A 27,832-nucleotide genomic window follows, 5' to 3' on the forward strand; every position below is an offset into this window, starting at 1 on the left:
CTGCTCCTCTCCCACAAGTTCCTCACCTTCCCAGTTCCCAAGGGAACGTATTTCACAATTCTTGGAAGGAGGCTGCAGGTCAAAAATACCTGAAAATGAGACAGATCTGGCTACGGTTAGTAAGATAATGAGGAAAGCTTTTCACATCGTTCTAGGAATCAAGAAGAATGCAATGTGCTCGGTGCATGGCTGAGCTTCTAGCGGACTCAGCCCCAGGCAAGCGAAGGGAGGAACCTGGCATCCAGGATTTGACCTGGGACTCAAAGGTTCCCCCCCCCCCCACTCACACCAGCGGACATCTCATTTGCCTCTTTGCCACGAGAGGTTTGGAGACGACAACTGACTTCAAGTCCTTTCAGGTGTCAAGTTCTGTACGTCTGATGTTGGCATTTGCAGGGACAGAGGGCACACCTTCTAGCCATAGTTTCTAAGAAAGCCCCTGTCCTGAAACAACCTTCCAAACCTGGATATGGACCCAGGTCCTATCTGGTCCTCCTCCTGTTGTCTTTTCAGTCCTCACTACCTGCTCAAACCAGTTTCTGAACAGTGGTCATCCTGGTATTTAAACCCATTAAGCACCACACCTGTGTACTGTTCTGGTACATGGTACCTGCCGTATTTTGAGTAGGGAGTGGAGACATTATTTTTGTCCAAGGAGGAGTCTCCCTCACTGGCATAAAGCTTTGCTACGTTTTGGCTTGTGGCCAGGCCCTCCTCCACATATCGGTATTTCTCCAAAGTCAAGCTCACAGTCGAGATGGCCGGTGGATGCGTCACCACGTGTAACTTCTTGGCTGTGAGCCACCGGTAACAGAAGATGAGGGACAAAATGATGACGTCCACGAGGAACTCAAGCATCTCCACCACTGATAGAACTGAAGACCCAAACCAAAGACTCCACTGGCTTCCCATGTTGGACATTGCCAGAGTAGCCTAAGGGGGATAGAAATACAGGACAGTTAGATTTAACATTCCCTCTTACAGATCCCTTGTTCCAAAAGTGGGCTGTGGACTGCATTGGATCAATGTCAGAAATTACAAACAATTGTCCCAATGCCCCACCTGAAACCTTCCAGGAAATGTGTTTTCAGCACTCTGACTAGCTGTGTTTGGCCCAGAACTGACATCCATAAGGCAAAGTTAAGATATATTCACATGGAGCAAATTGAAGTATAACTGTGCCAGCGAGTGTCAGCAAGGGAAGACATGTGAAATGAGGTTCACTTGACCATCCCCAGGTACTTCGTAATGTGTAGAGAGACTAACAGAATGCTGCTTCCTCTATTGCTTGGAAGTAAATTTTTAAAAGATCTGGGCTCAAATCTCCAGCATGTTTTAGCCTTCATTTCAGAATCCTCTCTGCTGTGATAGGGATGCAGTTGAATCTCATGACTGCAGTGTTTGGAGTAGAAAATTCCAGTTTCTAGCATGCATTCTCTGGGTTCCCAATGAAACCAAGGTCATCTCCTTATTCCCCCCTCCCCATTTTATTAACTTACTGCTGTTAACACCGAAGGATGTTTTTGTGCCAACTGCCTAAAAAAGGCATTAAAATGATGTAAAAGAAACAAATTGGCAACGCTATTGGCAAAAAATGGGTGAAATGACCGACTTCACATAAGAAACGTGAGCAAGTGGGTAAATATTCATACATTCTCATCCCAGTCAGACTAATGAATGTGGAAATAGGTTCTAGGAAGGCAGAAACCATGAGTTTTATTCGTGTTCCTATCTGATGATATTTCATTATAGATATTTATGAAGCAGTTTTATATTGTGGTTTGTATTTTATGGGTGTTTGATCTCTGTTGCAAACCACTGAGGAGGAAAGGAAGGAGAGAAATCATTTTTTAAAAGTACATAAAACAAATGAAATAAAAACAGAGCAGGGATGAATGCATTTCTGCTGTTCCATTCCTTTATTGTTCTATAATTTTGTGCCATGATATATTCTACCTGTCCCAAATCTTGTAGGAAAATAGAGATGGGCATGAACCGAAATATGAACCCAAAGTTTGTCATGAACTGGGCCGGTTTGTGGTTCGCAAACCAGCGGTTTGTCAGAGCCCATTTCTGACAAACGGCCACAAACTTTAGGCCAGTTTGTTTGTTTTGTTTTTCGGTTCATCACTGCAGACAGCCTGGCGCCAATCAATCAGTTTCCTAGGCAACGGGGTGATGGGCTTTCTGCAGCCCTGGAAGGGACGTTCTGCTGTCCCAGAAGTGACATTTTCACGAAGCAAAGAAGTGGCTCGCAAACCAGGGCAAGTTCATGAAAGTTCGTGGTTCGTGAAATGCAACGAACCACAAACCGCATGGTTCGATATTTTCCCAGTTCATTCCCATCTCTATGGGAAAATATCTACAAATAATTCTGGAATTGGAGTATGCTCACTTTACTCTCAGCTTCCTCAGTTCATTTGGATCTTTTCACCCTGTATGCTCATGAGCATTAATGGAATAGAAAGGAAAGATGTAAATGACGGAGAGAAGACCTGAAAGGTTGGCAGACCATGGCCAAAGTGGAAAAGAGCAAGAGTCCAGTAGCACCTATAAGACTAACAAAATTAGTGGTAGGGTTGAGTTTTCGTCAGCCACAGCTCCTTCAGATCCCAGATACTGGACTCTGGCTCTTTTCCACTGCTACAGACAGACTAACGTGGCTACCCATCTTTACCCATGGCCAAACAGGATTCCTAATTCATCAGTTCCATTTCAGAAACAAGGAAGAGTAATTTGGAGTTCCAAAATCTGGGGGGAAATTGGGATGAGAAGTTATGAAGCATTCTTCAAATATAGGAACTTCCAACTTACATCATATCCAGGAGTTTCATCCAACGAATAGGAATCTAGATGCTCATAGAAAATGTTCACTTTGGCAATGTCTTTCCTGAAACACAGAAAGAAGGTGATCAGAAGCTATTAAATTATCCTTGTTCCACAGCTACAGGTTGCAGCAAAATTGGGATTTTGGACGAATTTTCCCAATAACTTGAGGTTTGTTAAGAAGGGGTCTGCCCCCCCTCCCCCCACGCCAGTTCAATAACATTTGTAATTAACCTTTCAGTGGTTGTGCTGTAGTTGTACTGCATTTTTAAAACTTTGTGGATCCATTTCTGGAAAACAAGACATGAGAGAGAAAATGGTTACCTTGGAATTGTCAAGCGGCAGATTATTATTATTATTATTATTTATAATATGCCTTTCTCACTGAGACTCAAGGCGGATTACACAATATGAGATTAGTATAATCAGTATCAAGTACAGTTCTATACAGTATCAAGGACATTTCCATAAACAATGCCATAGGGTAGACAGATACAAGTTTTAAAGAATTGGTATTAGCAAGAATCCAATACAGAATAGAAAAAATAGTGAAGCAGAGCATAATCAATTCTAGGACTAATATTAGACAACATGGCGCACTGGTGGTTCACAGGAGTACATATTTAAAGCAACAGATAATATGTAAGGCAATATAGTGATGAAGTCTATGGTCCCTAACTCATTAGCGAAGCATCTGAGACCCCATCCCGACAATACAGCCCTCCCATTTGAGTAAAAAGATACTGTGGCTCAGTGGTTTTAGCACCCATTTTGCACGCCAGAAGTCCCAGGTTCAGAACCTGGCATCACAATTAAAGGAGGGAAAGCCTGAGACCATGTGCTGGTCTTGGAACAGAGAGTGCTGATATTGACGGACAAGTGATCTGATAGGTTATAAAGCACCTTCACATGCTTAGTTTTCAGACGGATTTTTATATGAGTGCAGCCACTGATTGGAACTGGGTCAACAGCACCTGCTAAGGGCTGCTATGGCAAATAAAAAGGGGAGATCAGCTTACCTCAGATTTGGTCGACGGCCACTTAGCATATCCTGCCGAAAGTCTGTACCACGTCTCCCTGAGAAGAGCACAAGGAAAAAGAATGCAAATCATCTGGATTCGTTACTTTAAATCTAGTGCGTTCTTGTTCATGTCTAGTTTGTAAATGAGAATTAGTTTGAAACTTGGTGGTCTTCCTCAAATAACCCGGAGGACTTCTCGTGAGGACTGAGAATTCTTTTTTAGGGTGAGTACAGAGGCATCTCAAATAACACATGCACTTGTCACCGAATCAAACGCTGCTTTCCTCTTTGACCCTCTCCCATGCTTCAATTGGGCTGCCCACCACTATTTAAAGAATTAAAATATCCCACCCCTTTATTTCTAAATTACGAAAAAGTGCTCTGGGGAAGGGAGAAGTGGCTTCCGGATATTACCAAGGCTAGCCAATCGATGCCATGCGTGTGCTAGAAACCAGGACATTTAGCGTCTCCTGAGGTCAGCCCTTCGTGGAAGATAGACCAAAATGGGATAAGCCCACAGCGGCTTGGCTTCTCTAATTATGTACACCTGTATGCGCCCTTAGATATTCTTTTGACTTTGAAGGTGACCAGGAGGGGAGTGGAATGTGGTTGCCCACCCAATGAAAAGAGCTAAGGCTCAGCCATTATGCCATTCAAAATAATGGAAATGTTTCTACACTCACCGGCATGGCTTTCGGCATTTTTGGAAGCAGTTGTGTTGGTGACTGGCAAACTCATCGTACTGTCGGTAAAAGCAGTGACCTAAAGGAAGCGGAAAGAATATGGTCAAGAGAAAACGTGCAGCGGAAACTTGAGTTTGGCTTGAATGTGGATCTAAATCTGTCAACCCAAGGCCAATTCCAACGAGGCGCTTCCTGATTCCAGTTGAATATAGTTTGATGGCTTCTAGTTCTATCTAAATCCATTTTGATTGTCTCTTCCTGTTTCTAATGAAGTACAATTTGCTTGGCATGTCCTGTTTCCAAATGCCAGAGCTGTGCCAAAGAGATGCAGGGGGGCAGAGATGTGCTTCCTATCTATGGTTCCGCTAATTATATGGTGCTTTGAAGAGGGAACGTTTGTCTGGTTTTCCCCTGTATCTGTCTGTGTTGCCCATCACGAGAACTGCTTTCCCTTTGGAGCATTAGGTATTCTGACTGGGGCCCTCCAACAGAATCTTCACACCTGTCATGTAAATTGTACAGTCAAAATGGTCATTGTCCTCTTTTGCATTTGATCTCTTTCTCTCTTTACATCCCCCCCCCCAACCACTAAACAACAATGAAAAGAACCAGGTTGTTGTGCCATTGGTGCAGCCCATCAGCTCAAGTTTTGCACTCTATTGAACTAGACCAAAGCAGACCAGGACTGGATTGCCAGCCTCTAGGTCAAGCCTGGAGGTTTTCTGGAATCCCAACTGATCTCCAGACTAGAGAGTTCAATTCCTCCAGAGAAAATGGCTGCTTTGGAGGGTGGACTCTATGATATTACACCCTACTGAGTCCCTCCCCTCCCTAAACCCCACCTTGCCCAAGCTTCTCCCACAAATCTCCAGGATCTGAGAGCCATTTTGGTGTAGTGGTTAAGAGTGTGGGATTCTAATTTGGAGAACCGGGTTTGATTCCTCACTCCTCCACTTGAAGCCAGCTGGGCGACCTTGGGTCAGTCACAGCTTCTTGGAGCTCTCTCAGCCTCACCCACCTCACAGGGTGTTTTGTTGGGGGATAATAATAACATACTTTGCAAACCGCTCCAAGTGGGCGTTAAGTCATCCTGAAGGGTGGTATATAAATCGCATGTATTATATATTATTATAGAAATTTCCCATCAGAGTTGGTGACCTGAACTGCAGGCCTGCCTTTTTGACTGCCTGTGGGTCCTCTGGCTTCTTGTGCAGACCAGGTCTTCTGAGGCCCAGGAATTGGAGGTGAAGAGCTGAAGAGTGATAACTAGCAGACCAGTTAGTGGACCCCGGCAAGGCAGGGGCTGTCTGCACCAGTTTGCTGATGGGCCACCCACGTCATAGAGGGGGGACTTAAACACACAGAATGGGTAAAAGTCAGCAGCCAAATGACCCTGCACACTTGCAATCATGTGTGCCCTTACCCCATGCAGGATACTTGTTGTAATTGCAGTATTCTGCTTTGGGTGTTTTACGAGGCAACGGGTAGTAATAATATCCACATCCGCACTTTTCAATCATCAACTGCTGGAAGCAGGAATGCAGACAAGCCTGTGAAGGGGAAAAGGAAAGAGAAAAAACAGAAGAGCCGTGAGGACTCTTGTCCCAAAGGTTGTGCTTCAGACTGGCTGGTGGGGAGAGCCTTGGTCTCAGTGAGACAGCACCGGGGAGTCACGTCCGCGAAAGCAGAAGGGGAGCAGCTGGAGGGGGTGGGTGAGGAATAATGGTGGGGCTAAGGAGGCAAAGGGTGGGGACTGAATTTGAAAGAACCAACCAGATCATTTGTAACTTTTGGTGGTCTTCCAATCCAGGAGGAGGGGATGGGGCATAAGAATGCACAGCTCAGCTTCGCAAGGAGCAGGGCTTTTTTTCAGCGGGAACGCGGTGGAATGGAGTCCCGGAACCTCTTGAAAATGGCCACATGGCTGATGGCCCCGCCCCCTGATCTCCAGACAGAGGGGAGTTTAGATTGCCCTCCGCGCCGCTTAGCGTGGCGCGGACAGCAATCTCAACTCCCCTCTGTCTGGAGATCAGGGGGCGGGGCCACCAGCCATGTGGCCATTTTCTCCGAGGGCAACCCACTGAGTTCCACCCCCTCTTTCCCCAGAAAAAAAGCCCTGGCAAGGAGACCCTCTGCTTGGCCCGTACCTGCAGAGTATAGCTGCTGTTGTAGATGGATGTGACATTCACGTCCTTTCCGTCAGTCGTACAATCGCCATAATTTCCACCTAAACGAGTTACGTCGACCTGTGCAGTCATGGAAAGAGAAGAGAATATTACCAGGCGGTTTAGAGTGGAGAAGCTGGCGTTTTGTACAGCCAAAGATAACATTACAAAACAAGTTAAGCTGGCGCTGGGTCTCTTTCTGTCTCAGCTAGGGTTACCATCTCTAGGTTGGGAAATTCATAGCGATTTTGGGGTGGAGCCTGGAAGGGCAGGGTTTGGGGAGGGCAGGGACCTCAGCAGGGTATAATGCCATATAGTACGCCCTCCAAAGCAGCTATTTTCTTCAGGGGAACTGATCTTTCTAGTCTGGAGATACTGTAATTCTTGAAGATCTCCAGAACCCACCTGGAGGCTGGCAACCCTACTCTCACCCTCTCTGTCAATCAGACAGCTGGAGAAGCAATGCTGACTTTTTAACATCTAACACTGGCCGTTTTCACACTACTAACCTGTTTCCGTAACGCTGCGAAACGTCGCGCAAAAAACGCGAAAGTTAGCATCTCTCGCAAGAAGATGCTATCTTCCGTGTTTTTTGCACGACATCTCGCAACGTTACGGAAACAGGTTAGTAGTGTGAAAACGGCCAATGTGTGCTTCAGCCTGCCCTCCCACTGCCAGTTCTTCGCCAGTTAAACTGTCAAGTCCCAGGCATTTCTCTTTTGCAGCCCCTTAACTCCAGCCCCCCTGCCCCCCTGCAGACAGCACCAGTGCAATATTTACCCTTTCGTTAATCATAGATTCATTTGTATTGTATGCATCTTGTACAATTTTGTATGCAATGTATACAGCATTTATCTATGTAATATAGTGTAATGATGATTCATTGATGAATATTGAAAATGCGTAGTTTTTGTGGGAAAAATTCAGTGCCAGAAAACAGAATGCTGTACAAAAACGAAGAACCGCAGTTTCAACTCACACAAGGCAGAAGCAAAATTGAAATGTGGCCAAATACTGCGGTCAAAACAGCAGGGATGAGAAATTCAGAATTCCCCTTGCTCTCTTTCGGTCCTCTTCTTTTTAAAAAAAAAATCTTATTGTTTTCAAAATCACCAACAATACAAATAACGTTTACAATTTCAGTCCTCTTCTAAGGCAGAGAGTCCCACCTGTTTCATTCCGACGGTGGACTGAATCCCTGGCCTAATATCGAATCCTTCATGTTCCAGGAATGGGGACTGGTTGTGGTTGTGGATCATTACTTTCGCACCCGCCTTGGTGGACAGCATTGGGATGTGATTCTTTTGTTCAACCTTTAGAATGAGAGACAGGCCTGGTAGCAAAAAGGAGCAGAGGGGGGTGCGGGTGGGAGAGAAGAACAGAAGCACAAGTTCAAACCAGTTCAACACTAGCAGGAAGTTACATCAGCTTGCAGCTAAGGCACCTTTCTCCCAGTCGTAGATCCCGGTATGGATAAAACCTTCCTCTTATAGGGATGCCTCTGACAGTGCAGTGTGGGAACAACTCAGACACTTCGGGGAGTGCATCACTTGTGTCATTCCTAGCCACAACATTATACAGGCACCCATGTGAACTGGAGACAGCGGCCTAGTGGCCAGACTAGGACTGGAAGACCTGGGTTCCAATCCCCGCTCAGCTATGGAGCCTGCCTCCTGCCAATCTCACAGGGTTATTATTGGGATAAAACAGAGGAAGGAGAACCAGACACCCTTCCCTGAGATCCTTGGAGGAGAGGTAAGCTTTGGAACACGCGAAGGTGCCCTTTGGTCTACCAAGATCAGTATCATCTATGCTGACTGGCAGCAGTTCTCCAGGGTCTCAGGCGGACCTCCTTCCAAACAGAGAGGCCTGGGGATTGAACCAGAGACCTCTGGTGCGAAGCAGGGGCTCTGTCGCAAGCAACCCCTCCGTTCAAAAATGAGCAGAATATTTGACATGCATTTAGTCCTTCTTGGGTATAACACAGGAAGTGCTGGCAGCCACGCTCCCGCAAAGTACGGAGGGATTTCAAGAATCAAATTTATTAATAGACCCAAATAGCCTCCAACTCTTCCCATTGGTGTTTTTCTCTGTTTTGTTCCCCATGCAAGCTACATAACCAAGCCAATTAGGGAGAGCTTGGAGGCCGCTGTCATCTTGAAAATGCCTGGGCCCCAGTGGCCATATGACTCAGATCATCCAAAGAATGTTGTAAAACTTCACAAAACCTCGAGAACTGAAGAGAACGCTCCCCCACCCCAGTTTTGCGGGTCCTGGTGTCTCTGCCCTGCTCCTACTATCAAGGGTGTATAATCAATTCCACTTTAACTGTCATGGCCAGAAATGGCTCGAGTCAAACATTGGTATCCCACCTCTCTTGTACTTAAGGTGGCTCACAATAATAATTGTAACCACAAAACACCTTGCATTTATATATATATATTTAAAAGTCTCTTCCATCCTCTGGTTCTTGTCTCTCTCTCATCACTGCTTACTCTGCCCCTTTCCTTCACTCACCTGCCTCTAGGTTCTTTGCTGTCTACTTCCTGGGACTTCATTCCAGTCATCATTCCAGCCTGCCCAAGCACAGCTCCCCTTCCCCAGGGTCTCTGTCAAGTTTTAATCCCAGCCAAACTGACAACTTTCTCTGCCCTCATAAGAACAGAACTGTGAACCATCTTTGTTTGTGGATAGAATCATAGAATCATAGGGTTGAAAGTACTTCTAGGGTCATCTAGTCCAACCCCCTGCACAATGCAGGAAATTCACAACTACCCCCTCCCCCGACTGCCCCAGTGTTCTCTTATACCATACAATGGGTATCAGAGTCTTCATCGTCACAATGGCAGGGCAGTATCTAGATTTTTTTTTCTGTAAAGACTAGTCATCATGTTTTTTGCCTATATATTCTTTTCATCCTCCCCAACGCCCACCCCCAGTACTGTCTGCAACATACCATAAAGTATTCCGGGCTTGGACGCTTGCCACTTGATCTCTGTCCCATTACTGTTATAAGTGAAGCAGCTTCCATAGATTGCGTGGTATCTGCAGACACTGTAGCCAAAAGTCAGCCAAAGAAGAGAAAGGAAGGGAGAAAAAATGTAAGAACACAAAACCAAACAAGACGCACAAGCAAAACACCAGCATTCTTTCTGACAGTTTCACAGTATCTCGGCTTTATTCTCTCACTGAGACAGAAACAGTCTGAGTTTTATTTTGCTGTTCTTTTGCTGTGGTTTGGATTTCCTTTATTTACTGCGTTTTTATATAAGCCACCTTGAGTGACAGGTGAGAGGCAGAAGAACCGTGTTTTAAACTGAGGTCATAGTCTGAAGCTCAGCTCAAGATGCCTTACTTTTAGAGGCGAGGCAAGGCGGTTGGTGGGGAGATGGCCTTCTTGGTTGGGGCACCCCATCCCGATGATACATCACAACCATGGTTTGTTTGGTACCTCTCTCTTTAACTTTTAGGAACCAAGTTAAAACTATTTTATTCTCTCAGGTGTTTGTGGCTTGCAACAACGTCATTTTTTAAAAGGATGCTACTGAGAGTCTTTGGATTCAAATGCCACCTTGGATTTTTTGAGTTCTAGATTATTGGGTCTTGTTTCCTCTGTTGTTTTATGGTTTTCTTCTTAATGTTGCAAGTGCTCTGCACATGTGGGCTGCAGCCTCTTTTGGGTTCCTTTTGTTTATTTGCATCTTTCTCCTTTATTGCTACTCATATCTGACAAAGGGAACTTTAGCTCTCAATAGCTTATACCCTGAAAATCTTATGAGTCTAAGGCATCATTGGTCTCAAATCTTGTTGTTCTACTGCAGTGCAGACCAACATGGCTACCCATCTGATACTTTCCCCTTTATGTTACTGGTGCATGCTGATCCCAATTTAGTTGTATGTATGATTACAACAAAACCCTCTTTAGTGCAGTGTTTTGTTGATGTGCCCTCCTGCATGTTGGTGAAACATGGTTTTAAAAAATCAGTGCAATCATACATACAAGCACATCAGGATTGCTTATTTGCAATTTGTTGTCAATGTGTGTGTGTGTGGCGGGGTGTGTGTGTGTGCAAACGAATGAGAAGTGCACAAACTTGCAGATTATCAAATCCCAGAATTAATTTTAGAACCTTTCCTCAATAAGTGAATGAGAGAAGAGTGGCACAATTAATTTCTGGAACTACAAAACTGAAGGAAATCCACTCATTTCTTTTGAACTTTTGACATGGGGCAATACAATCTTATCATAATCTGTTCTCCTGTGGCCGTCGGTTCTGTTGTGCATATTTTTAGCTTGATAGTACTCTTTTGGATCCCAGGATGCTTAGATTTTTTTCCAGTGGGAAGGTGACGTATAAAGAATTAAAATAACACTGCCAGTGACTTCTTGCCTGTGGACTCTACAGCCACTCTACTCTAGAGCAGTACTCTGTGCTGCATAAAATTTTTCACTTGAACTGGATTTTTAATTTCTCTGATTTGCTTTAACAGGGGTTGGTTGCGGGGGCGGGGGAGGATTGCAAAGAGGTAGGATAAAAATATAATGAATCAGGATGCATGGATGTGGCCATTTCTGTTTCTTTTTGATTTTATATGTGGTGTTTGTTGTTGGTTTTGTTCTGCCCAGTTTCATTGCATTTGTTTCTTTTATGGCGCTTTAATGCCCCTTTTATAACATCTATATATTATATACCATTTATATGCCAAGAAAGATCTGATGTTAGAAAACAGAATCTGGTGTGAAAACAAAGTGATTCTTACAAGGGACAAACAAAATCAAAACTGGCAATTAAGAATCTTCTCAAATAACCAAATCATGGATGAAATCACTGATGAATGCTCAAAATCCCTTATTAAATATCATTCAAATATAGTTTCTGCTTTTATGAGTGATGATGAATAAGATCAGAACAGATCAAAGGCCCTCCTGAACTCCACCTCTGGAGACTGCCAAGTACATAAAATTAGTTGATCCTGCTAGGCAAACATTTGCTCTGTCTTTATCTCCCAAAGTTCTGTGGTTAGGATTCCTTTGCTTCTTGTTTGGAAACAGACTTGGGTAGTGGCTGATATCTACCACCTTGGCTGTACCAAAAGAACAGTACTGGTACAGTCACACCGTGTCCTCGGCGAGGCAGATAGAGCTGGAAGTGGGATGGCAAGGAGCCACACGAGAGCACAGTGACTGAAAGCCGAGCGTCGCAATATATATAAACCACGTGTAATCAGATTGCTGGGACAGTGGTTATGCAACTGCCCGAGTTCTTGTAGGCAAAAAGTCTTGCAGGTATCGGAGGATGCCAACAAGGAGGGCTGGGGAGAGGGGCGAGGATGCGTTTTCTAGGGACGCAAGAATAGTCTCCCCTTCAGCTTGAGAGCAGGAAGCACCGCTTTCACACTGATTCTGGATTGGGAATATAGTCATATAGTCAGCTCTGGCTGCATGGCACCCTGTTGAGGGACGAGCAGGGTGTTTTTTATTTCAAAAAAGTAAGACCTGCTGTTGAATCATCACAACCTAAGGTGAGCCGTTCCTGTAGTAACACTGTTACTCTTTACCAGGGCTTTTTTTCTGGGGAAAGAGGTGGTGGAACTCAGTGGATTGCCCGAGGAGAAAATGGTCACATGGCTGGTGGCCCCGCCCCCTGATCCCCAGACAGAGGGGAGCTGAGATTGCCCTCCACACTGCTCTGCGGCGCGGAGGGCAATCTCCACTCCCCTCTGTCTGGAGATCAGGGGGCGGGGCCACCAGCCATGTGACCATTTTCAAGAGGTTCCAGAACTCCGTTCCACCGCATTCCAGCTGGAAAAAAGCCCTCCTCTTTACACACTGAAGAACCATTGTTCTGTCCACTCTGTTCATGTCCCATTTACTGATGCACAAGAAGAATCTTGATGCAGTCATCTGTACGATCAGAACTGGGTTTCCCCCTTGTTATCAGTGCACACATATGCCTTGGTAAGGTGGAGTGGGGGGAAGGTACCAATGGACTGAAGGGAACGAAAGCTGCAGTAAATTGGACATGTTGGTTCTGGAATAAATTTTAGGGCACAGACTGGAATTTTGGCATGACCAGGGAACGGGGTGGGGTGGGGGCGAGGGGGAATACACTCCTCTCCAATGTAAAGCATGCTGCTGTTGACCTATGCTTAGTAGTATAAATGTCCTGCCTCGTTATGACTTCCAGCTTAAGAGAAATCAAGATTGATCGTAGTTTTTTTTAAGAGATGGAGAAAGATCAACAGAAAGAAAGAGGGAGAAGGAGAAAGGAGATAGAAAGGCATGTGTGTTTAAAAAAAAGAGAGGACCCCTTTGGGGATTACAGTTTGACCTGGGTCCAAAGAGGGAAAAGGACTGAGCCCGAAGAGGGAAAATACTACCAGCGACTACCAGTGTAACTCCCCATTCTGAATCTGCTGAAACAGAGAGAAGATTACAGTAGAGTACAGTAGGGTGGCAAGAGTTGCGCTGCGACTCAGCAGGAAAAGCTTGATGTCATTCTTACTGCATGTAGTCTCCATGCGGTATAAGCTAAAGGCGTTGTACCGGATTGCAAAAGGTTATCTGTCGATTCAGCCAATGAAACCGCAATTACAGGGAATTCACCTGCCTGCCTTTACCTCCATGTGGCCTACACTCCTTCCTGCATCGTTTTGCAAGGTACCTGCGATGCCCCCAGGGCAATGCTCCCAGGCAAGAGAAAGGAGAGGTTATTTAACCAGGTGTGGGCAGGTTTGCACTGGTTTTATCAGATTGTTCTCAACCGGCTGCTGTGCTGAATGCAAAGCGAGCCAGCGAGGGCTGGGTGGCACCAGGACTGTCTTCAGCCTGTTCTTGACCTCAGGAGACACGGGGATAAGGTGGAACAGAGAGCAATCCAAAAGAATTTCCCCTTGGACCGCTTCAATCGATCCCAGTGGGAGGGAAAACCACCAACACCTTTGTGTATTGCTCACGTCATTAGGTCTACTTCAGAGGGACTGGAAATTTGAGCAGACAAAGTGGCCCGTGGGTCAGACTAAACAAAGAACATAGGCAACGGGCCCGCATAAGATGGAAGGTCTAGAGTAACAGACAATACTGAGAACTTTTTCCTGGGAGTAAGCTTTGTCTGAGTAGGATTCTTTCTGAGTAGACTTGCTTTATGATTGCTCTCCTGGTCTGGGGAGATACGTTCAAATTCCTTCTTGGCCATGAAGCTCACTTTGTATCAGTTACCTTTCAGTCTAAAAATTTCCTCATAGGGTCGTTGTGTAGAGAAAAGGGGGTGGGAAGGTGCCCAAATCTCTTCAAATAAACAGGAGTGAGCCAAAATGTCAATGGCAAAGATTTTCAGTGCAAAAAAGACTTCAGAGAGGCCCAAATGGTCTTTAAAAACCCGTTCATAGCCTCAAAACAGTAAAGAGTCCAGTAGCACCTTTAAGACTAACCAACTTTTTTGTAGCATAAGCTTTCAAGAACCACAGCTCTGTTCCTCTGATGCATCTGACGAAGAGAACCGTGGCTCTCGAAAACATACGCTACAAAAAAGTTGTTTAGTCTTAAAGGTGCTACTGGACTCTTAACTATTTTGCAACTACAGACTAACACGGCTAACTCCTCTGGATCTTTCATAGCCTGACATTTTTTGTGATGGTTCACTCCTTTTTGTTGCTCATCTCAGCAGTTGCTTTGGTGCCTTTTTCAAAAGATAAGGCTTGGGGTTCTTTTTGCTGGCCACAGCTGCTAGATCATGCTGCCAGCACAAAATAAAACTCTCTACATGATATAACCAATTTGGGATTGTATAGCAATGTGTCTTGGAAATCTTATTCAGCCTCTCCTGGGGTTAAGATTTTACTGGGTGTTGCTCACATTCTACTTTCACAACCATCAGGACTAGAAGCTTTGGAAGGAAAGAAAGAAAGAAAGAAAGAAAGAAAGAAAGAAAGAAAGAAAGAAAGAAAGAAAGAAAGAAAGAAAGAAAGAAAGAAAGAAAGAAAGAAAGAAAGAAAGAAAGAAAGAAAGAAAGAAAGAAAGAAAGAAAGAAAGATGATATGTTGCAGGATGCTGAATTTATTCAGCCTGACTTTCAGAATCACTGGTGTTGTCTCAATTTCAACATGAAAGAGCAAATGCATCCATAACATACTTTTACTAACAAGCAAGTTGGCACATCTATGAGGGGGTTACCTGTCTGAACAAGGCTGTTGATTGTAACGACAAGAATAGACGAAGTCTTGGATGCTCCCAGGGCATTGCTCATGGTGGGAAAAGTTGTCCTTTGGGACTTGAGACATGATATTCATGTAGTGAAAACGGTACCACTCCCGGAAGGCATCAACCCCGGATAAATATACTTTATTGTAGCATTCTCCACCTGTTTTGTTGCACTGGGGGAAGAAGAGATGAGAGATACTAAGCGACTATACAACAAAGTTGTGTCAAGATCTCTTGTTCATTTGCAGCTCCCCACCCCGTATTTCTGAAGCACATTTGCACACAGATAAAACACTGTAAAAAAGCAAACTCGATGTGAAATACACCGATCTCAAGTTTCTTTTGGCATGACGTTTTGCTGGTGTGAAGGAGTCCTTACATCGTTATACATACAAGCACTTTTGCAGGGTTTTTTGCAGCGTTTTATCAATGGGCACATCAGTAACGCAGAGAAGAAAAAATATGCAAACGATAAGAAGCCACTGAAGGCTGAGGCAAACTGCAGGTGATCCAAGCTTGGAATTTTGAGAACGTTCTTAGTTACACCAGGGCTAAGGGAAAGCAGAAAAATGAAGGGACAACAAAGGAACAGTACCAGAGACAGCCCGCCATCCCGATGTTGGACTGAGTGCACCACTTTACCTACTTTATTGTCCATTATATAGTGTACCCCAGGGCTTTTTTTCAGGGGGAACGCGGGGGAACGGAGTTCTAGAACCTCTTGAAAATGGTCACATGGCTGGTGGCCCCGCCCCCTGATCTCCAGACAGAGGGGAGTTGAGATGACCCTCTGCGCTGCTGGGCGGCGCAGAGGGCCATCTCAACTCCCCTCTGTCTGGAGATCAGGGGGTGGGGCCACCAGCCATGTGACCATTTTCTCCTCGGGCAACCCACTGAGTTCCACCACCTCTTTTCCCAGAAAAAAAGGCCTGGTGTACCCAGAGCTAAATTTTTGGCTAGAATCCTATCAGTGACAAACACATACTCTGAAATCGAGAAGATTGTGTTTTTGTTATCTAACGCTGATAATCATGTGTCCTATAGAGACTCTCAGTTTGCACTCGCAGCCAAAAAGATAAGATCTAAGGTGGTACTGAATGAGGCTGTTTCGTGACTCCTGGGATAGTTTGGCATACTGTATTGTTTTAACTAATTTTAGTAACCTATACAAAGTGTGATAAGGGATTTAATTGTTTATTAGTCAATGTTTAGTGAATTGTGACGGCCTATGGCTATAGACAATAAACTCTTTTGACTAGTTGAGTGTACCACTTCCAACTAGAGGTGTGGGCTTCCAGTTGTGAACAGTCCTCCACTGGAAAAAAAACCACCCCTCAAATAGAAAACATAACACAATTGTGGGAAAAATTCTAGCCTAGCTTTGGGTCACCTGTGCTACTTTTCTATTTGCAGGGAGAATTTTCTCTAGGGAAGCATTTCAAGATGTGATTTTCCTGTCTAAAGTATGTGGTGCTAATAATAATAATAATAGCATTCGATTTATATAGCGCCCTTCAGGACAACTTAATGCCCACTCAGAGCGGTTTACAAAGTATGTTATTATTATCCCCCAACAAAACACCCTGTGAGGTGGGTGGGGCTGAGAGAGCTCCAAGAAGCTGTGACTGACCCAAGGTCACCCAGCTGGCTTCAAGCGGAGGAGTGGGGAATCAAACCCAGCTCTCCAGATTACAGTCCCGTGCTCTTAACCACTACACCAAACTACAGTTCATTCCGCTACAGTTCATTCTTCTATCCCAGGACTATTCCAGCTTTTCCTAATGAGCGGTAGACCAGGCCTCAGATGTTGCACCATATCCAGTTCACATTTTGTCTTAGGCAAAAGTTCAGTGGCAACTTGACAAAACTTTTCACATTTTCACACAGTCCTTAGCTCTGCCCTTATTTGTGATCAGCTTTGCAAACAAGGAAGCAAAATTGTGCTGGCCAGAGTACTCAATTGCATGACAAATGCTGCTTCCTCTTCTTAAGCCTCTTTGCTTTGCTATCCCAGTGCTCAGGGCTTTTTTTCTGGAAAAAGAGGTGGTGGAACTCAGTGGGTTGCCCTCGGAGAAAATGGTCACATGGCTGGTGGCCCCGCCCCCTGGTCTCCAGAAAGAGGGGAGTTTAGATTGCCCTCAGTGCTGCTGGAGCAGTGCGGAGGGGAATCTAAACTCCCCTCTGTCTGGAGATCAGGGGGCGGGGCCACCAGCCATGTGACCATTTTCAAGAGGTTCCGGAACTCCGTTCCACTGCATTCCAGCTGAAAAAAAGCCCTGCCAGTGCTACAGACTTTAAAATGGATCTCAAGATAACTGCAGGACATCTTCTAATCCAACCATATCCATGTCTCTTGTTCTTGAGAATCAAGAAAAAGTTTCTGAAGTTCTCTATTTCTTGCAATGCATCACACGCATACTAATAATGACTTCATAAGACCCCAACTGAAGCTGAGGTTCCTTTGGAAATGGAAGCACTAAATGATAATCAAGCTAGAAAACATTTTGTTTTTTTAACGGGTCAGTTTATTGGACTTCTGATGTCTAGAGTGAGTTTTCCTAAATAAGGCCTCTCCTGTGGAAATGAATTCCACTCGAGAGTTTCAAAAATCCAAACCCGCACACCTTTTAACAAAGTTTTGGAAAAGAGGTAGTTTGGCATCACGGTTAATGTGTCAGAGCCAAACTGGGGAGGCCTTGATTCAGGTCCCTTCTCAGCCATGAAGTACATTAACTTGCTCTATGATCCTAAAATAACTGTGGAAGTTATTGGTAATATTGTTATCTCCGTAACACTGATGGGGAAGGTAAAAGAGAGTGGCTTGCTTAAAACCGCTTACTGAGTTCAAGCAAGAGGGTGTCCACAGTGCTTTTCATTTCATCTCTATTGTTGTACGTGGCCAATGAAAAATATAACAAAACAGACTTCCAAAATCTTAAACTTACCAGCTCAAAACCCACTTTCCCCGTGCCTGTTTTCAGCAATCCAAAGCTATTATTCAGGTGGAAGCTGGAGCTGCTGACCTGGCTTGACTTATTGTTCAGCCAATCATTAGACCTCAGATCATCTTCCAGTGCATTCTCCGAAATGGGTGAGCCGTATAATCGAGAGATCGTTTCCCTTGTTAAATTATCCAACTCGGCCATGTTTTTACGGATGATGCTGACCCTGAGAAGCGGCAGAAACGGCAAAGAGTTTTAAGTACCAAAGCGATCGATTATGTAGCATTGTGATGCCTTCCCCTTAACAATTTGATCCCCGATTGGCTGGGATTACCTATGTGGCGAGCCCAGGAAGAAGAAGGTACAGTAATTAGAGGGGGGAAGTGTAGTCAAAGCGGCAGCAAATACCACCATGAACGGCAGTGAAATGGACATTAAAGAAGTGAGAATTCTCATATCTAACTTTTATCTCCAACCCAAACTACAGATGGCCTGAAAACCTGGCATGCTCTTACTGCTTTCAGATGCCTTCCGGAACGCACCCGCCAGGAATTTTGAGCAGCGAAGCCTTCCTTCCCAGGAGGGATGTGCACACATGCCATTTACTGTTTCTTTTAAATTTTCATTCATATTCGTCTTGAGCATTTTTATCCTCTTAATTTCTTTGTTAATTCTTTCTTTGTGGATTTCTTTTAGGACATGTTAATACTGCAGTTTCGCCCAGAGCAGGGAGAACACATGTCAGAATCTGAAATTTTCAGAGGAAAACGGTGTGTTCACAAAATGCATCCCTGTGCTCCATCCATCCTTCCAAGCAGGGCCTCCTCATAGATCTATCTTGGCATTCCATGTCTTCCCGAGCTCAGTCCCTAGTCTGTTTCTAAGTCTTTACAACCTGAAAAGGAACTCTTTGCCCTCAACCAAGGCCGTTTCCACACTACTCACCTTCATCCGGAACGCTGCAGAACGTCACGAAAAAACTGCGGAAGATAGCATCTTCTCACGTGAGTTTTGCGCAACATCATGCATAACTCGTGCGAGAAGATGCTATCTTCCGCGTTTTTTTCACGACGTTCCGCAGCATTCTGGATGAAGGTGAGTAGTGCGGAAACGGCCCAGCAGGCTGCAAAGGAAAAATGCTACTACCTGGCGGGATTTAGATCACAGATGGTGATGGCAGGAAACAACTTTGGTTCTGAGTGAACGGATATTTTCATGATGACGGGATAGTTCCAGTAGTCATTGAAGAGGGACGCAAACTGCCAGTACAACATGGCAAAGCTGGCAAGGAAGAGAAGAGCCCAGAAGGCTGTCTTCATCTTGTTGCGGGACGAGCAAACGAGACGGACGGTGCCATGGATGGTTGTGTTCAAACAGAAGAACTCAAACAGGTCTTTGAAGGAGCTGTAGAACTCAATAAGGGCCTCCTTGCGCTCTTTATTTTCCATCTCTTCCTTTTCTGTCACCACTTCGCGCTCCATTCTCTAAACCTGAAAGACATTTCAGGACATTCTGAATTAGGGAGCTTGTTGGCTCAGACCAAGGTTCAGGTAGTCCAGCATACTGTGGGTGGGCAGGTGCCTCTTGAAGCAGTGGACATCTCTGATTGTTTGTCCCACACCAACCAATAATCAGGGAACCACTTCACATGTTCCACAGCAGGAGAAGAAGCAAACACAAATTGTATTTCCTCAATCCTCACTCCCAATTCCCATCCCAGTGTAAGGAAAGTATGCATCTTCATATGGGATAATTTCAGGTGGGTAACCTTGTTTGTGTGTAGTAGAAGAACAAGATTCGGGTCCAGTAGTAACTTAAAGCCCAACTGGGTTTCGAGAGCATGAGCTTTCAAGATTCAGAGCTCCCTTTGTCGTCTCTGACTCTCGAAAGCTCAGACCCTGGAAACCCATTTGGTCTTTAAGGTGCTACTGGATCCGAATCTTGCTCTTCTCTTCTCATGGGAGACATAAATAAACTTGAATAAGACCCAGAGCATGAGGAGAGGAAGTGCAAGTCTTTTATGCTTCATCCCACACTGCTTCCAAACATCCAAAGATAATAATGTTTCATTTATTTCTCACATTTATACCCCATCTTTCTTCCAAGGACCTTAAGGCATCATACACGGAAGGGAGGGGGTTAGCCTGGACTTCCGTTACAAAGATCCTGTCAGGTTAGTTAAACTGAGCAACTGGCCCAGAGTCATCCATTAAGCTTCATAACAGAACAGGAAATTACATCCATGCATCCCAAGTCCAACAAAATACATAAATAACCAATATGCTATTAAATAACTAATACACTGTTCTGGCTCTCTAGACATGGAGGTTTCTCTCAGCCCTCATGACTCTCCGCCATTCCAACAACGATCCTTCATTAACACGTCTAATCCTTTTTTCAAGCCACTGAAGCTAGTGAACATTGCCTGTGTTTAGGAGGAATCTCTTTCTGAAACAGCAAATTAGCCTATGTTATGGTGTATGTGTATGTGCCGGGGGGCTAGCATACTCTCAGGTGGGGCAGAGGCCAGGGCCAGACCTCCTGGCAGAGCCCACTATTGCTGACCTCTTGCCCATGTGTCTTCCCTGCCACCTGCTAGCGCACCCTCCTCCTCCTCTGTTTAATACTCTCCCCTGCCCCGACTCCCTGCCACGTATACTGTCCAGTATCATTGGGGGAGGTTGGGTAGGTGGTGCAGAGTGGTGGTGCTTTGGGTGGTGACAGTGGTAGCAATCCCAAAGCCACATAGTGCCCAGTGCCAGAAAAAGGGTGTCTGGGAGGGCTTGTGGGCAGAGGGAGGACATCAAGGGAAGTGGGTGGGAAGGAAGATACCAGTGGTGGTGGGTAGAGGATGGGAGGAGGCTGTTGGGCACTATCTGCCCAGGGATGTGAGACGGTGCTGTGGGTACACTCGGAGAGAACACTAGAGAGAGGGGCTAAGCCTTCCATTGTCGATCACAGACGTTCTGAATCAAGCCCATCCTTCCATCTACGTCGCCCCATTCTTGGCTCTGTTTCATGGCTACACTCAAGGAGGACAGAATGTTGGAAACTGGACCATCCAGGGGCCGGTGAAGAACTGTGAGAGGGAAAGCAGAGGGGAAATAAGTAACGTGTAATTGCCCTCAACATTCCAAGCCTCTTGGAGGGCAATAAGCATGCTTCATTCTCATTATAATGGTAGTGGGAAGGGCAGGAGGAAGGTTCTCTTTCAATTTACAAAACAGTATTCTTCCTGCATACCTGGGGAGACCCCCTAAGTCTGCCCAATTCCCTATTTTGTCTGTGGACGCCCCCATTTTGCTGCCTTATCGACAGCTATCAGCGTTGGTGTTAGAGGGAATTAATGGCGTGCGTTCTCTCTAGATGGGAACATTTTTGATGTAACAGAACACAGAGAATCTAGTTATTTTGTTGTTCAGCAATCAAATAAAACATTTAGGTTACTATGCTTCATGCTCAATTGACTGGGGAGGAGCCTGGTGGAAGAGGGAGGAGGCTAGTGGTGCCTGGTGGAGGAGGTAGGTTTGTGGGTTTGTTTCTCAGAGGGAAGAAACAAAATTGAAATGTGCATTTTCAGATGGAATCAACCAGCTTTCCTAATTTGGTCTCATCCTTAGAAGAGGCTGAAACCCTGGAATGTTAGGTCAAAACCTGAATCAGAATGACCAACCGTCACCAGACTTCCTTCTTGAGGAATGCGTGAGATTACTCCTTGCCTCTTGCATCTCATCCACAAATAGCATCTCTTGCACGCTTAGTCGAAAGTTAAGACATTGGCCCAGTTCCACCAGAAGGAATAAGTGACAAGATCTGATTCACACAAGACGTCACTTCCTGCAGCATCTCAGTTGCCCAAGATTTCGACACACCTGAATTACGATACGGTTTGTACTGCAGAGATAGTCCACAACTGCAAGAGCTGACAACTGGAGATGGATTTTGGCCAACTCCAAGCTGATCACTTTGATATTGCGGAGGTGAAGATGTACAGAACCCACCAGAGGAAGAGACGGAGTCTGAAGCAGGGCTCCTTCAGAAAACCTGAGCCTGCTGGGAGAAGGAGGAGCTTTGTATTGGAAATGGCAGGCTCTTAAATGTGCAGAGCCTGCCGTGTGAAAGGTGAAAGAGAACCAAGCCTGGAAAGTAACAGCTAGCACAAGTTGCTGCTGCAAAATCAGTTATGAGCCTCCCGCCCGGCAACTGGGAATGAACAGAGTTTTGCAGGTGCAGGGTGTTGAGGGACGTGTCTATCTTACTTTTCTGCTCCGTCTCATCTCACTAGATGAAACACCTGCCCCTGTCCCCCATGGCGCTGCTTACAGCACTTAACTATTGCTTACCCTGGGCAGCAGACAGCGGCTACTGTCATAAAACTGACCACCTCGGGCCTGATCCATGCCAGAACACGACAATAGAAGATTTATCTTAATGTGCCTGGAATCTTTTGTTGAAAGCTGCAAGCCTATTAAAGAATGTGTGTTTTTCTAATTGTTATCCCAACCTTCCAGTGTGCTGATAGAGGCTGCTGCCAAAAGATAAGGTTAGTTGAGAAGGATGTTTATGGATGTAGGACAGCTCTTCACCTAGATTGTTGCCTAACAGCAAAACACTTGTGCTGAAGTTTATGGTTTCCCCGGATGCTATGGGAGCAGCTGCCCAAAGCAGTAGCCCGTATCTTCTCCTCTCCTTTCCCGCAGTGGGATTCAGGGGGTGGGGGGGGAAGGGACAGCATGTGGCAACGTCATATTGGAGGGTTTCCTTGTGCAAACCCTTTCCCTGAAAGTAGCTGGCAATGATCTGGACAGGGAGCAAAGGAGACTGAGGACATGACATCACGTCACATGGGGGGGTTCTTTTTGCATTTCAATGTTTCCGGAAGAAAGAGGAGGAGGATTGCAGCTTTTGGCCTCCGCTGTGCTGTCTCTGCAGAACAAAGACAACTGGTGCTGAATTGTGAGCTGGCGAGGGCAAAACTAGAAAAAAAGAATACAAGTCCTTAAGGGACGCTGCCCTCTGCTGGTTTGTGAAAGGGCAGTGAAGGGAGCGCATTTATAGAGGTAAGAGGAGAACTACACATGGGCCTGCTGTGAGCCAAGCTACAAGTGACAGCTGACACAGATTGGACGCTTGTCAGCTTCCCTCAATTTTTGATGGGAAATGTAGGCACATACTGGTCTTGCAGCTGTAATGGAGAGCCAAGCTGTAAAACCAGGACGCCTACATTTCCCATCAGAACTTGAGGGAAGCTGACAAGTGTCCAACCTGTGTCAGGCGTCACTTGTAGCTTGGCTCTGAGTCTCAGAGGCTGCACCTTTGTCTGGCCTGGCAACTCTTACCAGAAGGGTTGCCAACTCCAGGCTGGGAAATTCTTGGAGGTTTCCAAGAGGTGCCTGTGGAGGGGGGAATTTAGTGAGGAATTTCACCGAGGATCTATGGTATGGTATACCATACAGCCTGTCCCCTGAAGCTGCCATTTTCTCCAGGGGAACTTATCTCTGTAGTCTGGAGATCAGATGTAATTCCAGGAGAACCCTGGGTCCCACCCGGAGCCCGGCTACTCTGCTCACTAAGATCATCTTGATAATCGCAGTCTGATTAAAAAGCAAAATACTCAAACTCCATAGACCCAAAGACATCCTGCGCAGCCAACATTTCAAAGAATTCCGTTGCCCACTCTGACCGGCAGTGGTTCCCCAGGGAGTCAGGCAGAGAAAGCTCTTTCCCCAACTGCTGCTTCCTGTGATCTATTTAACTGCACATGCCTGGGCCTGAATGTGAGAAGAGCCCCTCTAGTCCAGCATCCTGTTTTCAACCAGTGACCAACCAGTTGCCAAACTGGGCGTACTCTATGCCGCGTAGAGGCCGAAGCCTCCCTCTGGTATTTCCTCCTAGCAAAAGCCAACACTGTCTCACCGACACGCATTTGGCCGGCATGCTCCCACCCCTCCCCACATTCCAGTCTTCCTTCCAACGCCATTTCAAATTCCTACTTACAGTTCTGTTCATTCGAGACTGGATTCAGCTTCAAGCCGAAAGAGATGCTAAATAGTTAACTGATGCGAACTTCTGAGATACACATATGCCCTCTTGGGGCAATATTAAAGCATTTATTATCCTCTGCTATAGCAAGAGGGAATATATGTGCAAGGTTCACAGGGCAGGCTAATATTTTAGTTGTGATGAGCTAGACAGTTGCTGAATCACAGTAGTATTTCAAGCACCACTTCATAGAAATTGCTGTGATTCAGGACTGGAACAAGATCCAGTTTGAGCTTCGCCATATGTGATGTAATAAGAAAGGGTGCTTCCAAACATGTGCAAAGAGACCTTTCCCTCATTGCATAGCCAGCCAGCCAGCCTACCCACAGCTAGGATTCATGGTTAGACCCTTCAGGGCAAGGGTTACATCTTCCAGTTAGCAGGCTTTGCTGCCGAAATCATGAACACCTGACACTGTCTTGCCCTGCGTCATTTGACCGGCACCGACTCCCCAGAGGTCTCAGGCTCCAAAGAGGGTTTCCCCCCAGTACTTGCTACCTGCCATCCTTTTCACTGGACAGAACCTCAAATCTGCCTGCAACAGCTTGTGCTTGACCACTGAACTACGCACAGCCCCCAAAGGAATTCCATCATCCTAGGTCAGAATTGTCCGCAATGAATGGAGGCAGCTCTGCAGGATCTCAGACACAGAAAAGTCTTCCCCAGCACTTGGAAAACCTTAAGAGAACAAACCGGGAAGCTTCTGAATCCAAAGCACGTGCTCCACCCCTGCACTGCAGCCCAACTCCAAGATTCTTACACATAGGAAAATCGGCCTGTAAGGGAGAAGGCTAAACGCAAACTCTCGGGACAAATAAAGCTGCCTCCTACTGAGTCAGGTAATTGGTCCTTCCAGCTCAGTACTGTCTATTCCAGCTGGCGGCAGCGCTGCAAGATATGCCAGGGAGTGAAGCTGGGTCTGTCTGTATCAGAATAATTCCAGGCTACTTGGTCCCCACCAGGGCTTTTTTTCAGCTGGAACGCAGTGGAATGGAGTTCTGGCACCTCTTGAAAATAGTCACATGGCCGGTGGCCCCACCCCCTGATCTCCAGACAGAGGGGAGTTTAGATTGCCCTCCACACCAAGGGCAATCTAAACTCCCCTCTGTCTGGAGATCAGAGGCAGGGCCACCAGCCATGTGACAAAATTCACCAAGGGTGATTTAAACTTTAAAAAACTCCCCCCTTGTTCCAGCTGACCCAAAGTGACGTCATTGTGTGGTCCTGAGTTCCACCACTGAGTTCCACCACCTCTTTTCCCAGAAAAAAAGCCCTGGTCCCCACTTTTGGACTGTCTGGCATCTGAGATCACGCAACACCACTAGAGAACTCATTATTGGACCTGATTTGTTTTTGTGATGGTATCCTAAGACAATGACATCACATTGAGAGCTCCTTCCTCTTGCTCCATGAATTTGCTTTCAAGTTGTCCCTTTATGAAGATATTAGACATGAAAAAATGTACTAGCCAACTTGACAACATGTATCAGCCATTTGTGATTGATGTATGGTTTGAAAGGAATAAGGAGAACCATCTCTCTCTTTCATGAGCTTTACTTCCTGATCACCTCCAACAGAACTGTGACTCACCACAGGTAACCAGATAAGTGGGCTATTTACAAGGTTCTGTTACGGTTATTTTGCACGGTTCCTTTGTGTTTTTTTTATTGCATTTTTTTAAATTGCCAGCTGTCCAAATGAGGTTCAGTTTCTTTGAGGTTTTTCTAAAGTATCAGGATCATAAGTCACTGTATCCAGGAATTTGTGTCGAATGAAGAGGAGGGAAGGAGTCATTAGAATATGTTAGAATAAGACAAACCAAGTCAACTGAGATGGTTGGAAAATGTTGAGCGCATATAGCAGAAGTCCTGAACACAGGCAATGTTCACTAGCTTCATTGGCTTGAAAAAGGATTAGACATGTCCTGTACCCTAATGAGTACAGTAGCACTGACAAACGATGGTTCAACTTCCTTTTTTTGCTTTGAGTGTCCATGTTGAATCTGTTACAGCTTAAAAGCTAAGAGAAGTTTTGTTCTTTTGCTTAAAAATAGACTCAAAACACAGTATGTTATCCGCAGTACAAAGTAGACCTCCTTTGAGGCTGCAGTGTATAAAATAACCAGCTATGTGCTATGTGGCACCAGAGTGGTCACGTGTGCACAGTGTGGGAGAAAAGATGGACTTACTCCCCTCGTAAAAGGTTTCATGGTTAGAAACTCTGAGGAGGAACCTAAACACTGGAAAATGACAACAGACATGAACAAAACCTTTACAAGTCATCCTTAACTGGCCGAAATAGAGACAGTGAGGTATATGGAACGGTGAAGACCGCAAAACGAGAACTATCTATGGTAGATAGGGGCAGCTGGAGTGTCTGGAGGAGGACTCTTTAAATATTAACTTGTTAACGAAATCAGATTCATCGCTGGGGGACTCGTTCACTGTCTGTCCTTAGAATCCTAAAGAAATTTATCGTCAAAGACACAGAAGCCGAGAGGCAACTGACACAACATTTTGCTTGCAAAGAACACATATTATGTAATGAATGCTTGAAAACTAAAGCCATGTGGTATGTGAGTGTAAGCATGCTTACTCAGAAGTAAGTCCCACTCACTCCACTGGAACTTACTCTTAAATTAGTGTGTTTAGGATTGCAGCCGTAATACATGCATACTAAACGCTCATAACTTTCTCAGCGTGATCAACCCTACGTCAGCAACACTTAAGAGAGCAAGAGGGATTCTGAAGCTATAATTAGTATCAATGAAAAACAGAGATCTTCCAAGAAAATCATCAAAATAGACATATTATGAACAAGTAGGGAATCCTCCTGGAAGAACAGTCCTTGTGAATAAAGGGACATTTACTAAGGTACATATGTATGAATTCTCAGATGTATATCAGATGTATTCTTGAATTCTCAGATGTATATGAATGTATGATGAATTCTCAGATGTATATGAATTCTCAGATGTATTTATTACAAAGGAAAAAGAACAAGTTGATGGGGAGAAACATAGGTCCCAGTCTAGGGGGGAAATCAATTATTCACAAGTCTTGTTGAAATCAAAGGAGCGTATTAGCCATCTCAAGGAGGTTCTGGATAGTTTAGGGTATAATCTTTTGAATAAATCCCCATTGATTTCAATAGGATTTAGGCAAGATTAATTTCATCTGGGCTACAGCTTTATAAAGCAAAGCTGAGGGAAGTGTGCAGCTAGAAGATGAATGAAAGAACCATGAGAAAGAAAGAGAGAGGTAGGCAGACAGACAGACAGACAGACAGCTTGTACAACTAGAGGAACGCTTTCTGAACATTTAAAAACAATCACCATCACAGAAGGAATGCTTCGAGCATTTTTATGAATCCACATGGGTAGGGAAAGAGAGAGGCAACAATTCGGTGGGAATTCAAGTCAAACTGTTTGTCTTTGATGCTTTTTCTACACATAGGAGAGAATGAGGTGGTCAAATAGACTGAACCACTTTGGAAATACTGCAGGTAGATGGGAAAGCCACAAAAGATCTTCTTCCATACAGAAAACCAAGACATCCAAATCAGGACTGGACCGCATTCTCTGATTCACTAAGTTTCTACTTTCCAAGACTTCACCCCCATTGGGGGGAAGCATTCAGTACATCCTGCCTGAAGTGGTACACTCCATTCTTTTACCATATTTGTGTCTGCCAAGCTCAAATTATAGCCAACTGTACAAACCCAGCCAGCAAAACGCACTCACAGAGAGACATAATCATATTCTTGCACAGGCTGCAATTATTATTGGTGAATAATTCTAAATATAGCAATTATGCGGCTGTTTCAGGCATTATACTAGGAACAGTCAGACCATGCACACATACTCGATCGTCATGAGAAAAACCTCTCACTATACCTTCGGAGCCACTGTGTTTGCTGCCAAATGTGGTGAGTGGAATGAACCTTCTTGCTTG

The 27,832-nt window shown here is 45.1% G+C and overlaps 1 protein-coding gene across 1 annotated transcript; it reads right to left on the reverse strand.

The window, feature by feature from the left end:
* Window positions 1-8: 8 nt before the first annotated feature.
* Window positions 9-27,832, reverse strand: SCNN1D (sodium channel epithelial 1 subunit delta). Its single transcript, XM_055001763.1, has 13 exons — window positions 27,775-27,832; window positions 18,984-19,327; window positions 17,841-18,063; window positions 14,869-15,068; window positions 9,652-9,749; window positions 7,865-8,028; window positions 6,678-6,776; window positions 5,954-6,080; window positions 4,531-4,609; window positions 3,846-3,903; window positions 3,061-3,116; window positions 2,815-2,890; window positions 9-933 (listed from the first exon to the last, which is right to left on the reverse strand). Exons 2-13 carry the CDS (start codon window positions 19,316-19,318, stop codon window positions 520-522), a joined length of 1,929 nt encoding a protein of 642 aa, XP_054857738.1. The 5' UTR covers window positions 19,319-19,327; window positions 27,775-27,832; the 3' UTR covers window positions 9-519.

The sequence above is a fragment of the Eublepharis macularius genome, chromosome 17 (assembly GCF_028583425.1).
Source record: "Eublepharis macularius isolate TG4126 chromosome 17, MPM_Emac_v1.0, whole genome shotgun sequence".
Taxonomy (NCBI): domain Eukaryota; kingdom Metazoa; phylum Chordata; class Lepidosauria; order Squamata; family Eublepharidae; genus Eublepharis; species Eublepharis macularius.